At 36.9% G+C, this 17,995-nt stretch overlaps 1 protein-coding gene across 1 annotated transcript in view; it reads right to left on the bottom strand.

The window, feature by feature from the left end:
- The window catches only part of PARP8 (poly(ADP-ribose) polymerase family member 8), a 114,864-nt gene that overhangs the window by 44,515 nt on the left and 52,354 nt on the right, over positions 1 to 17,995 (bottom strand). The window contains exons 4-9 of the mRNA XM_048930711.1: positions 12,922 to 13,011; positions 11,821 to 11,891; positions 9,593 to 9,670; positions 5,016 to 5,110; positions 2,623 to 2,683; positions 871 to 961 (exon numbers count right to left, since the gene is read on the bottom strand). Of these exons, the coding sequence (XP_048786668.1) occupies positions 871 to 961; positions 2,623 to 2,683; positions 5,016 to 5,110; positions 9,593 to 9,670; positions 11,821 to 11,891; positions 12,922 to 13,011 (486 nt within the window). The remainder of the gene's footprint in view (positions 1 to 870; positions 962 to 2,622; positions 2,684 to 5,015; positions 5,111 to 9,592; positions 9,671 to 11,820; positions 11,892 to 12,921; positions 13,012 to 17,995) is intronic.

Here is a 17,995-nt window from a genome sequence, read left to right as displayed (position 1 = left end):
GGCTTATAGTAAGCATCAGCAGACTACATATCCTACAAAAATAGCTTATTGGAACAGATTCAGCTAAACACGTTATGACTAAAAATATCTACTCATTTTCCAGAGGCAGAATTCTCCCACAGATACAAGCCTGAACTGACAGCTTGTACTGGAAGTCTCCAAAGTCAGACAAGTTACAATACAAGTTACACATCTGGTTCTGACTTTCTTCTCTGAAAATAAATATAAAATTGACTGTTGCATATGAATTCAGATCGTCAATCTCAGTTGATCCTGCATGAGTTTGGCCATTTTCACTCTCATGAGGAAGCTTAACTTAGCAACCAGAGTAAGATGCAAACATGACATTCAAAATTGTCATTCAACTATACGGATTGCCCAGAGTTCAGACATTCATATAAAAATCAGAAGCTGGCAGCATAAATATTATGGTCTGATTCTTCAGAGCTGCATGAAAAAGTGCATATTGACTTGCTTCCCAGATCTGTGTATGTATACCCAATCACTGATATCTGCTTCTGTAAAGATGATCCCTCAATTCCAAAAGTTAGGAAATCTCATGTTAGAAACAGTATAGACAATTATTCCTAAACCCTCAGATTCCTAATGGAAACAGTGGCATTTCAAAACTTATCAAGAAAACCAGTTGACAAAACTCACCTTATAAAAACAAGACACCGATCTCATTATGGAGGGCCTTATCTTACAAATACACGTAAGCGTAATTTCATACCAGCAGGACTGTCCTCAGCAGTAGATTTGACCACATGCACAGTCTAAGATTTGGCAGTGAATGAGTATCTAGCACTCAGAACACGTCTCAGAACAAGACATCACACAAAGGACATGAAAAATACACAGATGACTAACCTGGACCACTTAAGTACTGTGTAAGTGAACAGTGCAATCGCACCACTATGGGCTCTGTGCGAATTACATCCCAAGCAACAGCAATCTCTTCCTAGTTCAAAATAAAAAGAGAAGAGACACCATTAAACATCATGAAGAATAGCTGCATTTTGTCTGTTTATCTTAAGAGTTGGTATAAACACCATCTATCCATTTACCCAATCGTGGAATATTTAGATGTGAAAGAGGACAAACTACTCCTTGCTAACTTTCTTAAAAGCAGTTTTAAACTGTTTCTGAAGTCAGAATATGCCCATTTCAACAGAGCATGGGTTTCTACAGGGCACTGCATTTGCAGTGTTTGCAGACACATTTCCATCTATCAAGAGATATTGCTTAAGAGCTGAGAAGAAGGAATTAAAGATGGAAAACACTCAAACCATAACATAGGGCAAAGCAAACATTTGCTCCCTCTTATGAGTGACTAAAATAATTTAGAGTACAATCAAGTTCTTTTAAATTTTACAAGAGCCCAAGAAAAGCTTATGTGCTGTTCTGACCTGAGAATATGATATATATGTGCTGAAACTAACAACACTCCTAAAAGCACTATCTTGATTCAGTGTCTAGAGAACAGGCAGCTACTGCACAAATGAGGTCTGTGTGTGTGTGAAGTTAATGACAACATAACAGAAGCCATGCTGTCAATCAACAGCACCACTGTCTTGTGTTTCTTTTGCTACTCGAGCCTCTCTCTGATCAGCTGCAGGTGATGATGAACACAGAGGAGATCTCCAGCTGACATCTGAAATCTGGGAAGAAAACTCTAATCCCAGTGTAATGTTAGAAAGCAGCATTTCTTTATTCCTTATAATATGTAAAACACAACTTGACAAATCAAGCTTGCACTCTTGAAGTTCAAGTTATACATTTAAACAGTTAAGACAGACACATGCAGTGCACTTGCAAACATATTCTTTCTTTTCCAAGAACTCATTAATACAGGCTAATATTTCTCTGTGCATGCACGGTAGTGGCCTCTGGTGGTCTTCGACCACTTACTTTATCCCCGTTTTTCCATCATCAGCTTCATCACAGTGACTTTTGGCTGACCTTTTTCCCCAGTTTGGCAAACTTCCATTGCTTGTTAGGCCATAATGAGCAATTTTCTATATTAGTGCACTATAATCCAAAACAACATACATGAAATTGAAGGAAAAAGTCCTTTCACCCAGTGGATGCAAAGATAAAAGTAGTCTATTGTGACTCCAGTGCATCCATGAAGCGGAATCGTTGAGAAAAACAAGGCTGTTCACACACCGAGCAAAGTTAAAAAGGAAAGTTTTATGACCAGCACTCACTGATTCTTTTTGCTAAGTCTTTAAACTAACGTACTGACCCCTATTACTAAACAAGCCTATATCATGGCCACAATCATCCCTCCTTCAGGACTGTATGAAGTGCTTTCAGCTAACTAATGTCTAAGATAGCAAAAAAGGAAACACTTTATATCATTTAAAACATTTGCCATTCCCAAAAAGAGTTTTAAAGGATATATATATATAGTAAACAAAAGTATAAAAAACATTTAAAAAATGTGATTGTAAAAGGAAAAGGAAATGTTTCTGCTGGGTAGTAATCAATAACAAGGCCACTTGTGAAGATCAAGCCTCTGAAAAAGGAAGGTCTCGGTACTTGTTTCAGAGTCTGAAGTGTAGCAGAATTAAATGGGTATTAAAGTTCATTATGCAGTTCTGTGATTAGATTACTTACATCAAGAAAGCTAACATCAATATGCAAATCAATATCTACATCATCAATGGCTCCATATTCCCTGAAAGGAAGAAATGACATTACATTAAAGCTCTTTAAGATACTTCTGAGCCTCAGCCTAAGGAGTACTTATAAGGGAAGATTTTATAAAGATAATGATAAAGCATAATGTTGACTTAAATTCAGAATGTGTATAAATATACTTTTACACAGATTGGATCAATAAATCCAGTGGGTGAATGTCTGCTGCACTGAAAACTTTCTTTCAAATCAAAGGGTGCAACTTCTTAATTTATTTTTTTAAATAATTTTCCCAAAGTCTATACCATTGGTGCCATGTATTTTTGTCTAACATATTGCACAAACAAACCAAGGAAACAATAACGGCCATACACTGTTGCTATTTACAAAAAAAGAAAATCCTAGTTTCATAGGTATTTTAGGTTCATAGCCAGTAACCTAAGCAGAGCCTTGAGATAAACAACTGAAGATAAATATAACACAGACTAAAAGGTGGCATATGATACCTGTGGGATTGCTTCACACATTCAAGCATTTGCTTGTCAAAAGGTACCAATTGCGGCGTAATGCGCTCAAGGCAATAGGTAACGTTATTTTATCTGCTATGTGCAGTATTGCTAAAGTTCCCAAGGTGCAGATTTAACTTATGCTCATTGATGTTTCATCTGTCGCATGGCAACAAAATCTAACAGAATCCTGTCAGGAAGTTTTAACCACTATTGCCATAGCACCATCTACTTCTGACAGCATGGGCCAACAAAACAAAACAGGAGGCATTGCTTTTGGAGCACTCCTGGTATTGAAAGCGCATTCACTCTCAGTTTTTCAAACATCAGTTGACATTTTTTCTATGAAAAGCTTGCAGGTGCAGGAATTTTGTTTTTCAATATGTAAAGTTCCCTTTCTGACAGTCGGAGATCACAAAAACAAGGTCAGCTCTCTATGAAATGCATTTTTGTGGGTCTCACTGTTAGATAAGCTTGTTGCAATCAGAGAAGTGGAGCTGTTGGAGAGGGATGAAACTGAATGCCTAATTCTGTGCTTATCATTTCCAAGAATTCAAAAGTATTTTCCACCGTAATTGAGTGCAAGAAGCATGAAAGTTTTCTACATGCCAAAAGCCACAAATGCCAATTTCTAGTACAGTGAGCCTAAGGAGGTCATAATGAAACACTGATTCAACAAATTAGACACATAACAGTTTTTGAAAGGTTACATACCAAGTTCCAATTTTAGAAGCCTGAGGGAGCACAATACCAAGGTATTCTCAATTTCATAGTTAACTGTTTGGCAACTAAACATTTATCTCATTCACTTCCTAAGCCCATACACAACTGTATGGATTTCAGTTCAATAGATCCCTGAAATGTAATGAATTTCCACTTAATTTCAAAAGACACATCACACCATATTTGTAGATATTATCTCTCAGACTAAAATAATAGAGATTATTGTTTAGAGGTTAATGGGAACTGTTACTTGCAATACATGTATGCCTAAGTTTATTATCTCTATATTAATATTCTCTATATTTCATTACTTTGTTATATGTCAGTTTTGATATTTTATTTGTAATTTTTCTGACAGGTGTTACATCTTGCCTGTTATTTTAATGAAATTATTAATATTACATAAATGGAAAATGAAGTTATAAAATACTTGAAGTGAATTCAATACATCATACAGCTATGCTCTAGAGCAGAACCATGCACACTTGTACATGTACTGAAAATTTTAACATAATCTCTCTGCAAACTCTCTAGCTCTGCAAAATATTCCTCTATTTGCTTAAGTAGAATTCTTCAGTTTCCAATTTTACTACGGTAGAAATCTTTCCTAAAATCTACCTAATTTCTTGTTTGTTGCCCACAACCTAGCCTCTTATTTTCTCATTACAGCAATAGAGAACATTTGATCACTTCTGTTTATATACAGCCTCTGACTTTTTTTCCAGACTAGACAAAGCCAACTCCTTCTCCCTTCCCCTAAGGACAATATTTACTAAATCTCTTATCATTCGTCTCGTCCACCTCCAGGGCAGAAGACAATATGACAGAGAAGGAGTTTAACAAGGGTTTAGAGTAATGCTGAATAGCATTTTTCAACAAATTACAACAGCCTTATCAGCTACCTACTGAACTGCAAAAGACAATGTTTTAGAACAGGCGTCCTGGGCCTGCTCTCAACATAGGCAGTTGTAAGAGTACTCAGCCATGAAATGAAGCCAAATCCAGCATTACTGTTAGCTATGAGAGCTCCTTTCTTTTGCCACAATACACAGAAATCATAGTTTTAGCTGTAGGGGTAAGTGTACATAGAACTCATTTTCCAAAATTTTAAAGGTTCCACAATAAAAACAGTAAATAACGTACCTGAGAGATACTGCATTAGGTCCATAGATCTCTCTCACTGCTATCAAATCAGCTTCCAGCTGCGGGTGTTTATGAAGTTCTCCATCATAGCTAACCTATCGGAACAAAATAATCTAGGAGTTCTTATTCATTTCATTACTGGCATCTGATCTAGGCTCTTGAAAGTTCCCCCTGAAAAATATTTTTCATAGAGATTTCTTAACAAGCTCAGAAAGAACTTCCTTGATTAGCTGAAGCACTGAAGTGGTATAACTCTTCTAAGCAATAATATTATAATATAATATTGCTGAGAAGAATAGCAGGCACCTCTGTATCAAAAAGTCAGAGGTTCCAACCCCTATTTGTGGAAGAGAAGATGGAAAGAACTCATTCCACTGTCTTGTCCTGAGGGTTGTTCTGGATCTCTTAAAATTTTAAAACTGTAAAGCAGAAGAACCAGATTTCCCCCATTTCGTCAGTCTGGAGTAGGAAAGGACAAGCTTTCCTCCATTTCTTGCCATGCTCTCATGTATTGTACAGGCAGAATGGCCTAGCCTCAGCAAGAGAAGCACTAGACTATTCTATGCATTAAGTGCATATATATTACATTTTCAGTATATTACATATATATTAGCATATATTACATTTTTTTAGCATATATTACATTTTCAGTCTGCATATGAGACCATCAGTGCAGTCAGATCAGACTGAAAAAGAAAAATAATTGATGAACACATTTTCATTTGAAGAATTTTTACCAAATTGGAACTGATGTAACACATATTTAGATATCGCACCAATTTTTTTCAAACTCCACATGAAAAGGAGGTATAGTTATATTGGTGTTTACACTATAAAACAAAAACTGTGAGCCTGTCTAGCTAGGTTATGTGAAATAAAAAAATATATATATTCCTTTTCATAAGGACAAAAATCCTTGTTAAGCTCATAAAAATCCTCTAAATGTCTACTTCTATTTTCTTGGTAATCAATCTGCTTGCTTCTGTTAATTTAATGCTATCTCTTTATACCAATTAGAATGATAATAATTTCACATAAGTTAATGAACTCTAGAGATATAGACAGATTCAGACATGAGAGTAGGATTTGGTCTGTACCTTTGCCAAAGTCAAAGAGTAAAGCGCTAATCTGTAATTTAGCCCTTCACACTCGTAAATATATCCTTATATATGAATCCTGCTGAGAATTCCTGCTACGCAGAATCCTATCTAATTGCAGTACTGTTTCTTCAGTTCTCCCAGATCCAAGTGCTCTCGCACCGCAGTTCTGATATCTGGAGCCACACTTGTCATTACGTATCTAATTAAATAAATTTCAACTGAATTAAAATAACAATTGACTGATCAACTGAATAATTTGATTAGAGCTGATAGTCTTCAACTGTAAGGCACACAATTCATCAGCACAGCATATGCAATTACTTACAGATATCACTGATATTCCCAACCAGAAAGGTTTAAGCCAATCATCCTTGTTCTGTTTGGGAAGACATATCAGGACAATTTCCCCCACACACAAGCAAGGGAACAAAACTTTTTTTTTTTTTCTTCCCCAAAGATGAATTCTTTCAGGATGTATCAATAACGTCCTGCTTCCAAAGAGGGCACAGCAATGATTTCTAAAATTGTGACTGTGGCTCACCTACCACTTTGCTGCACTTAATACCTACATTTTTAACCATTCTAATGTACTAGTAATAATGAAATCCAAACAGAATGCTATGCAGAACAGTGAACTGCTCAGCATAATGCTTTCTGCCATCTATTTTCTGATAGCAAGGGGTAATGAATTCCAAAAGAAAACAAAGAAGTGTCCTAGCAAACTGTTAGATCACAGTGTGGTTATTTTCCATCCCTGAATCAGTGCTACAGACATGCTGATGTATGCAGAGGAGACTGCCAAAGTTTAGTATATCTAAATTTGCAAGTATGTTCTGTAGCTAAACACAAAAGAGAAAAAAAGAACCAGTCAGTAGTGCTACTGTTCCAAACTCCTATTCTCTATTGCAAGTGTAGAAGCTAAAGATTCAAAGTGAGAAACAGAGAAAGTGAAAAAAAAGGTTAAAAAAATCTGATAACTTTGCAGTGTCAGAAGGGTCTGTGTTTAGAAAGTCTCAGTTTTAATCTGAGACCTGATTCAGACTATTTTGTCCCATATAATGACAAAAGGTTGCATTTTTAAAAGAGATTAGGTGATTTACAGACCTAAATCCCATTGAAAATCAATAAGATTTAGGCTATTGAATCACATAGCTACTTTAAAGTCTTTACTCATTAAATCCTTAGGGAGGATTACATGCAGGTGCCTAGGAAGCAGATACAAGCATTTAATTCATGACCAAAAGGTCGTATCATGTTTTCACTGCCCATCAAGTGCCATTTCACATTTTCTAAGCTCCTTGGTTCATCATCAGTTGCTCCTTGTCTTTCCAGCTAAAACCATTTAGAAATGTTAGAATTAACCTGTAACAATCTTTTCCAGCTGTGTTGCACACAATTTACATTGGCTTCTATTCCCTCTGATTGCCGCAGTCAATGTTTTTGTCCCCTCTCTCTATGGCCACAGCAACCACTTCTCTCAAATAAAGGAGCTTACCTTACTTGTTCCCCAAATACATAGTCAATTACTTAGTCTTTCCTCATATTACTGAATCCCAGTACCTGTTATGATCATTTAATAACTCTCTAAACTCACCTCATTTGGACAGGACTCTTTTAATTCTCCAGGAACTTAGTTCAGTAATGGTTTTTTATCTGTTTTGTAAGTCATCAATCACTTCAGTCTACAGATTTTCCTTAGAATGCCATTTTCTTGGCCAAGAAACTTTTAATTAAACATTTCCTTTTTTTAGGTTTCTTTAAATATATTTTTGATGATGTCTTTGGTTTCTTGTCATTGCTTTCGCTTTGTTCTCCTCATATTGTTTTTGGAGTTTTCTATACTGTAGACATTCACAATCACTTACTACCTTTTTTTAATTGCCAATTTAATTGTAATTTTACTGCTTTTTTTGGTCTGTTGCGATTTCTTCAATTAAATAAATACCAGATGATTCAATGTAATGTAATTCTAACCTACATGTATATAACATAAGGCAACTGAATTCTGACTAGTAGTTGCTATTGAAAAGCTCTTTTACATCTTACAAAATTATTTACTGCTTTCTTAGTATATATCTCATAGGTAGTTCTAACATTCATCTGTTTGGGCACAAGCAGTCATCCTACATCAGGTGTAGTTGTGCTGGTTCAAGAAGTGAGCACTTCCAGCTGTTTGCTGGCTTTTACTTCACCTTCACCGAGGTTAATGCTCTTTCTGCAAAGTTGAAAAATGAAGCTAGTACACATAACTCATCACTACAGGGCAAAATCAGAAGATTCTTCCTCGCAGGCAGATTAAAATCAGCCTCTGCAAAGGAATGCGTGTACACAGCCCTCTCCAGTGCTCTGCAGGGTGCAGGAACAGTCAGTGGAATTGAGGCAACTCCTGCAGTCATTTCTAAAGTGAACACGAGTCCACACCCCCGATAGTTGTTTTCTGTCGCTAAAAATACATTCTTTCATTACCAGTTTCAGAATCACTCTTCACAGATTTTTAGGGGTGAGCTTTCTTTACAGCAAACGTACAGAGCCTTAGCTTGCATTTCGCCTGGAGAACATGCTCAGTGGTGCCCTGCTCATCAGTATGCTGCACAGTCCGCTCCAAACCCAAGCAGCCGGCGCTGCTGACGCACACCTGCAGCCTCTCCTCTCTGCTCTGAGGGCATGGATGGCTTCAGCCTTCAGGCAGAGGCAATGATGACTTTCACAAATATCGGCCGTAATTCCTTAAGATGTCCATTGAAACAAACAGTTCTAACAGCGTAGGGGAGGAATTATTTCTCTGAGGTAATCTTTAGAATAGGAAGGTAAGAAAAATCTGAATACAGAGTCTAGCAGCATGAAGCATTCTGTTGACAATGCAGAAGGTAAAGATATAAAGAGATTTTATTTCTCAATACATCAGAGGATGTAATAATAACTAATTCTACTAAAGGAACAAGGAGAAAAGGCAGAAAGGTACATTCACCTAAAAATATGCAGCATTTTCTGAGGTGAATTTAACCGCAGAGCTAAGAAAAGATGATAGAGTGTTGCCTAGATCAAAATTGTTTTCAAATAACCATTTTTACCATTAAATTGCAGTGCTCTTGACTTTACAAAATGGCAACCCTCCAGCAGGAAACAGATTTGGATCCATCCTGACTTCCCATTTATATAAATAATCGGATAAGCTGTAAAGAGTAAATACCTATTTCCTGGAAATAAGCAACTGGCTTCTATTTTCAAACACCCTCAAGAACAGTTGGATTTTCTGTTCCTACAGTTTTACAGATGTAAATGAGCTCACTATAAGTTTGACACAAATACACAATATATCATTCAATACTTTAAAATACTATGTACACATACAAGTCACATTCTATTTTGTATTGAATATACATACAAAATCAGTTATCAAAGATTTGCAAGGGAATGAACCATGGAAGGTTTCAAGTATCCATTTCTTGAAACTTTTGCAAAAATATCCTCAATTACCTGTCCTCCATAATAAAATTCCTCAGAATCATTATCTCCTTCAGAGTCTTCTTCAAGTGTGCTGTTGTGCTGTGACTCCTTAATTAAAGAGGAAAGTTAACAATGACATAAGCAATATGTCTGTCTTGCATTTAACGTTCTGAGTACAATAATTACGTTTTTATAAGTAAGTTGTACACAGCTTTAGGAAAAGACACTTCAGTATCATTTTTCCCAAGGTGTACAGTGGGCCTATTTTAAGAACAGTGAAATAGCAGACAAAGCCTGCACATACTAGCAGTGCACAAAAAAACACCCTGGAAATAGATCAGAGAAACAATACTTTGTCTGAATGTAGACACAGTGTGGTATTTTAGGGAACTGGTGAATTCAGTAGGATATTCAGAGCTACTTCACTTTCTGCTTCTGCTAAACAAAGCATAATTTACCCACCAATAGAGGTTCTGAACTTAATTCGTTTAGCATTTTACTGATCTAATAAAGTTTTAATTTACTTTATTCTGGTAAATCAATTCTAATAGTTTAAGGAAATAATTCAAGCCCAACCATGAGATTTTTTAAGTTCCCTCATGTAAAAAGCTCTGACACACTACTGCTTAGTTACTATTTTTTAACAAAAGTACCAGCCTGTTGCCAAGAAAGTTAAATCTTAATTTTCTGACCAGCTCTACTCCAAGATTTGGAAAATTAAGGATTAAAAAGTAATATGCTTACCCAAGTAAAACTTACCATAATTGGGTTCTCCGTGAATAATTGCACTCAAGTAAATAGAACTGCTCGTGGTACAGACTGCAACTCAGCATGAGCTACAGTGTTGTATTCTGCTTCTTACTAATGGAGCCCTCATTTATAATTACATAATTACTTGAAAATATTATTAATACTGTTTCCCACAATCCATTTGTTATTTCTAGGCCCTCTGCTGACAAGAACCCCCTAAAAAAACCTGATAAAACCACAACACCTCATTTAAATCCAAACACAATGTACTTATTGCATATTTTGTATTTATGTCCTACACAGAACTTTCACAATGGAATAGAAATCAGATCTATGAATCACAGTAGAGAAGGTATGTTTAAATTCCATATATTTGTAAACATCACCAATTTCTATGGCCAGACAATCTAATCCCATCTCCTTATCTTTACCTCTAAATTCCTGCTCTGGATACTGCATACGCACATAGAAGAAAAACTGTATTTCAGACAATTTCACAGCAATTTTCTGAGACGAGGCATAAAAATTGTATTTGCTTTTGCTTTACTGAAAAGAAACAAAGTGACTTCAGTTGTATTTGTTTAACAATAACCCTTGCTCAAGGGGAAGTCTGTATTCAAACAGAACCCAACTGAAGAAGCTTCAATACAAAGTAAAGAGAAATGAAACTCTCATAGGAGAGTAATGACAAACTCATCCTGTCCTAACCTGAACCTCTAACTGTCTAGCCAAAAGAAATGGTCAGTGTTAGAGACTTATTTAAAGGCTCTTTCAGTACTTTCATGCTTAACTACTTTGTTCAATCTAAAAAAAAATATTAATAATTCTTACTGCATTTGAATTTCTAATGTTTACAGAGCACTGAAAACAATTATGAAGTGACACAGGCAAAAAACTTCCATTGCAGCCTTTGAAATCAAATCAGGTTAAATTGACTGAAAACAAAAACAAAAACAAAAAAAAAAAAAAACCCAAACACCACACCCATTATCAAAACTGACCTTTTCCATGATCAAATACAGATCAGAGTCTTACAGCAGTAGTCAGAAAACAAGTATTGCAAACCCAGAAACCAAACTTATCAGAGAAAGCATTTAAGTTCTTGAATTCTTGGTACAGTACTCATTCTCAGGCTTGGCATGGAAGCCTATGTGGCACTTTCTTTGAATCCTTAACACTGTCAGCCTCTGAAGACCTCATTCTATTGTCATTTCTTTCTTAATATCATCTCAGAGAGATTGGTTAGAGGCCCATGCCAGAGGCTTGACTGACAAGGCTTCAGCTTCAGTTTCAGATATTAACAGTGAATGTTGTCAGGGAAAGCTCCAGAGACGCCAGCTGGAGTGCTGAACACCACAGCAGTAGCCTAAGTGAACTAAGATACTTCTAAAATACATGTATCCACAATCTGAGTAAGCATACATTTGAGAGAAATTCTAAGTCAAGCATTCCAGTTTTCTCTCATTTCTTAAAATACCTGTTAAAATACACATATAAGAAGTACATACCTCTCCATTCTCCCTCTGTAATTTTGCTTTAATGGATAAGCAATAGTTGACATCGCTGGTTTTTCTTAATTCTTAAGAGAAAAGGGAAAATAGGGAACGTCTGTGAAAAAACGTGAAATAATTTTGCATATGCCAACTCAAAATACTTAGTTGAAATAAATGGTGTGCATAAGGAACATAAAGATATGGGCACGATGGGCACCAAATTGCTTACAACAGTCTGAAATAAAGAAGCCCACACATTTCAGAAATCTTATGATGTCAATTATCAAATAAAATTCAGCTAGTCTATCCAGAAGATTTGTTTTGCTCAATCAATTTACACTTTTGTGTAAAAAGGAGCAAGGTCAAAATCCACTACCAAAATTTAAATCAGATTGTTTTCTATTCAAAAAATAAGCTATGTAATAATAATAAACATAATAATCCCATCTGAGCAACTGTCAGAATTTAGACTGCTCTACACAATTTCTCCTACAGTCTGAAATCATCAAGGAATTTAGCTGATAAAACCTAAGAAGCCTCTAAGAAATGTGCACAGATCTTACTAATACATAGTATGTAAGTGTCTAGACTTCTGAAAAGAATGCCATTTTATTTGTTAGCTACTTCTGAAAAGTATGGAAATAATTTCAAATGAAATAATTTCATTGGAATTATATTTTTTTCTACAGTCTCATTTTGTCAACCATTTTGCATGAAATTTTTTGAAGTAATTCTCTAGAGGCAATGATAGTTACAGACTATTTCACTCCCAGTGGTGAAGATTTCATAGAGTTTTAAGCAAGAGAGCATAAAAATATATAACTGAGTATTAAGCACGTCTAACTATTCAAGGAATATTGCTTTAGTACAGACTGCAAGACACTAAAAGAATAAAATACATTCTGCCTACACAATTGTGTAGATCCATAAAAGAAGCATTTTAATTTATTAAATTCTGAAATGTAGGACAATTCACTACAGTAAGCCCATGAGGAACTAGCAAACTTCAACTGCATCCATTAACACATCTATTTAAGTAGAGGCAACATCTTGTCCTCCTTCACAAAGCATCTTCTTTACTAAGAATTTAGTAAAATCATCAGGATGTAAGATTACCTGTAGCAATTTGATGGAAAATTACTGGAATTGGCTCTGTTGTAACTAATACATCTTCATCATTATCAGAACTGGAAACGTAAGTGTTATCTATAAAAGAAAAACACCTTGTATGTTGAAGGCCCACGGTGCTTTGCCAACCCATTCCCTCATCATCCATCCCACCCTTTTGCCACAAGGTACCATCTTGCCAGTGATTAAAGAAGGCCAGCATACATCTCCTGGTGTGTTTTCTCTAATGAGATTGCTGACAAAAAGAAAAATATCAAAAAAGATGGAAGATTGAGACCCATATTTTATACAAGCAAACCCCAGGATTCCAATGTCACAGTTTTCAGGAAGTGTATCAAGCAATGCTCAGAACTGTTCTATCAAGGCTAATGGGGGTTTGAGCGAAGCTTTTCCAAAATGAAGAGTTCTTCAGGGCTTTTTATCATGCCTGACATCAACACTCACACATGCAGAGTGAGTTTATGAGCACAATATTCACAGATGCCTGTGCCTCGTGTTAGCTAGTCTCAAGAAGCAGGTCTGAATTATCTTCTAATCAATGGAGAACATCTTCTTTACAAGATTCAGGAAAAAGAAAGGCTTAGGTATGTATACGAATATGGAAATTATATTCTAAGCTTCCTCATAAAATGTGAGGTTAGGCTGTGTTTTTTTTCATTTCCAACTAAACAGAAGAGGAGCAGCAAGGTTTCAGGTAGTACCTGCAGAAGCTGATTTTGCAAGAATTGTTGAAGTGCCTATGAAGGAACTAAGATTTTGTTTTCTAATGATATGGGTTGAAATAGACTTTGCACTTTATTGCAAAAAGATTGACAATTAGGACTGTCATAGATAGAGAAGTAACAGAACTGAAACAAGAGCTATCATCACTTTGAACACCCTGGTCACATCAGTGAAGAGCATAATCTTGCATACAATTGTAAGCATACTACTGCAATCTGGGCCTCAAAGCCTTGGAGTGCTTTCAATGGAATGATAGAAATGTTAGCATTAATTTATCAGTAAATTCAGCAGTATTGTCCCTTGCACTACAGTGGTTCCTAGAAGCCTGCATTAAGACTCTGGGGTTTCCATAGCTGCCATGCTGCTGCTTGCACGTGGGGCTTTCCCATTCTGTGGGACTGTGAATCAGCCTTTCTGCCACTTTCACACACCTGCTGCATCTGGTGCAGTCCCACACTCTCTCATGCTTCTACTTTGTGTTCATCAGAGGTAATGTGGGTCATCGGAGCACAGTACAGCAGATACACCCTGTGAGCAGCTAAGTGCTCCGGGAGGCTGGCACTTTTCCCTGAGCACCACACTGAAGCAGGCACAGCAACCTGCTCCATCTGCTCAGTCGGCATCTGCTCTGCAGTTGGCACGGCACACTGAGCACAAAAGGGGGCCCCTCCAGCCATCGGTCAGCTTTCACTCCTGCTGCTTTTGTCCGTGGGGAGGACAGGTTGTAACTGTGTGTTCAGGGCAGCTGCACCTTACCCTCCCCATGCCCACTGCCTTGCCTCCATCTGCATGCACACCTCACTGTCATTGCTTCAGTCCCTGCATAAAACATAGAACACAGAATTGCTCAGATTGGAAAAGACCTTAAAGATCATCAAATCCAACCACAACCTCTGGATATGAAACTTATGCCCATTCTTTTCTAAAGCTGGGGAATAACTTACTGCTGTGTAGTGTAACGAGCAGGAATAACTGAGATCATCACTTGATTCTAAATAAATGTACCCAGAACTGTATAGATGGGTGGGGGAGTGGAAATCCATGTGCTAGAATTTATAGCTATATGAAATAGTAGGTAATACAACAATCTGTGCTGTAGAAAATATACCAAAATATACGTATATGGAAAAAAAGACAACTCAATTAAAGTTGTATTGATTTTAATTACATTTTTATGTCCACTGATTGTCACTCATTCTTGGCAGCTGCATAGTATGTTTCACTCACTGCCAAGCTTTTGTTTTTCTTTTCTACTTGGCAACCGCTACTACTTTTTTTTACATTTGTGTTTTGTCTTGGTTTTTTTGGGGGTTTTTTTTTTTTTTTTTGACTAATGAAATTTGAAATTAAGATACTGGTTTTCATTTGCTTTCGAGAGGATCCCATAGGCAGTGCCTGCCTGAATCTAATTCAGAGAGGCAACAAACCACTCACTACCAAGTGGGTTGTTTCCACTTCTGCTAAAGTCTAACATGGTCTAAGAAAGGGATGATTCTGTTAACATATCTATAATTCAAAAATAACTCAGATAAAAGACTGCAGCAGTTCTAAAAGTTTATGGCAGCCAGCAAGTATCAGTCAGAAAACATATTCATTAGCAAAATGCTTGCTGCTGCAATTGTTCTCACACGAGTCATGATACACTCTTACTAATGGGACTTCAGTCTTCTCACTGATGGTATGTTCTACAACTGTTCCTAAGGAGCATTATTTTTCCTCACTTTTTTCAATGTTATGAGAAAACGGTTACCAAGGTATTTTACTGGAACTGTTATTACCCTACCTCTGAAGTTTTCAGTGATATTTTCACATTTTCAGCAATGTATGACTCTCAGACATTACTGTGTCAGCACTCTCATTAACTTCTTCAGCATGCCTCTGTGAGCGTATTTTTAGCTTTCACTCGCAACTATGAAACTTTCAAGCACCTTTCATTATTGAAAGTTGTCATGTCATGTTATGGTTCCCACAGGTATGATTTAATGTTCAGCTGTTTGTAATCTTTTGATGCTTTATGAATCAATTCAGCGGTAGCTACACACTGTTATCAATGCCAACACGGTGATGTGTAATAGCAATGCAGGGAGCTATACATTGTACCCACAGGTCTTACAGTATCCAAGATTTATTTGTGGGGTCACTTTTGGCTGAATGAACATTTTTAAGGCAAAATTTTTTTCTCTTTCCGTATATTGATCATATACATTAGCAACTTATCTTATGATCAACTGACAGTTTTCTCCCAGATTTCATCTCCTGGATTTCAAAGCTTAATCCACTGTGTACTACATACCTTTAATCTCCAAATGATACAACTTTCATATAGCTACACACTAATGGACATAAACCTTGATCTGCAGAGACTTATCCTATAAGAAATGTAATCTAATGAGCACATGCTGCTCTGAACTCCAGCAACTAGTAACAATGCTTAAAGTCATCTTTCAGTTGAGGACACCAGCACAGAGCTTCCCAGGGTGGACACCATCACATTCAGATGTGTCTCTGAAACATCCCTAAAAATACATACCAGAAAAGAGGAGAGCCACGATCAGCTGTAATGTTAACTTAAAGATTTAATACAAAGAGAATCTGGCTTACCAAATCACATTGCCTATTTTTAGGATCAAAGCTGGAAAACAGCGAAGTGTCATTATTATTCCTAATTCACTAAACAGCTCTTCATCGTAGAGCAGGTATACGTATCGCAAAAGCTTGAGATAGAAATAAAATCAGCTCTTCTCAAGGGTTGAAAGGTTAGATTTCAATCAATAAACATGCACAGCTGGTTCAGTCCTCCTCACCAAGTTAACCATAGTGTAAAATGAACAAATTCCAGTTGGCACTAATATACAGGGGGCAATGGTAAACAATATTTATTAGTTTTTAGGGCCAAACTAATTCAGACCTGTAGACCACTGGGGCATACTGCAAGCAGCATCTGGTAAGGAAGGTTTGAGGTCTGTCAAACAGAAGAGCTTGCCAGGAGATTAAATCTCATTTGCCATGGGAGCAATTGCTGGTTCAGTGCTCTGGAATGTCATTTAGTTTAGCGATTCCTAGGAATAAAGTTCTGCAACCTCAAAACAGCCTAATCACTGAAATGAATAAATCAATTCCTTAACAAAACTAACCATTAACATTAACTATTTGTCTCTTTTCATTGTCAGAGCAATCAAGTGACCAATTAATTTATGAACATGACTGTGTAATTTAGGAATCCAACTTTCTGCACCACCTGCTGAACAGATCATCATTTCTAGCAGTTTTTCCTCCAGCTGTTACTAGTGAAAAGAAAAAATTATCTCTCATAAAGGTTATGAGTGTTCTTACACAAAATCTGTTGTATTTATCATCACTACTGACAGTAATTTCTCTCTGCCTCTGCTTCAAACACTGGTGTTTTGAACAGGCATAGTTTGCTGCTGATTAACACTGAAGAAGATGAAGACATTGCTACTTGAGAGATTGTAAAAGAAAAAAGAAATATTCTTTTTAGACATATTACAGAGATTTTATGGAAAATAATCAAAAAAGGACACAGGCTTTCATACCATTCATAGTATTAACGTTATTAAATACTCCCAGGTACAAAATACACAACGTGGTGCAATCTTGCACTTATTACTGTGGACCACTACTTGCACAGTGCCTGTCTGCCCTCAGCCCTGCTTCACTCTTCCATTGCTGCTTCTGTAGATTATCTGCCACGAGAATCTACCTATAAAGTAGCTGTGCAGGCTGTCTGTGAAGGAAATAGTGGAAATAATTAAGCTGCCAATCAGCTTCTACTCTTGGCCAGCTGTGTTTTATACAGGTGATTCACCTGTCTAGGCTGGCCACATGGTTACACAAACTCTTTTGCCAGCTCAGCTCAGGGTAAAGCAGAGAGGCAGGACCGAGCAGCTGGGAACAGCTTTGCAAGCTTACATTACCAAAGACATACCCACACATAAGCCCTTGGCTCCAGCAGACTCTGAGAAGCATCAGTGCACAGTTCGCAGGCTTAACTTTAAGAACATGAGTAGTCTCATTAAGGTTTAATACACTGAAGTGCTTTGCTGGCCCTATGCCAGACTGCTCAGCCTCCTGAAGGATCAAGCTTTATCTACCATGCCAAAGAAGAGTCGGGCACTTTCTCGCTCCTCTATCAATGTTGGCTCCAAACACAAGAAGCATCACATGCTCTGGTCTCAGGGAACCTGTGAACCAGGTTTTCTCACCCTGACTCAGTTGATAAATGATGCCTGAAAAGGAGAAATGACTGTGAAAATTATCTAACTAACGGGAAGTGATTAGCCCAAGGATGCACCTGGAACGCATTAACACTCTTTCAAAT

This window comes from Lagopus muta, chromosome Z (assembly GCF_023343835.1).
Source record: "Lagopus muta isolate bLagMut1 chromosome Z, bLagMut1 primary, whole genome shotgun sequence".
Classification (NCBI taxonomy): domain Eukaryota; kingdom Metazoa; phylum Chordata; class Aves; order Galliformes; family Phasianidae; genus Lagopus; species Lagopus muta.
This window is presented reverse-complemented; position numbering and strand designations above follow the sequence as displayed.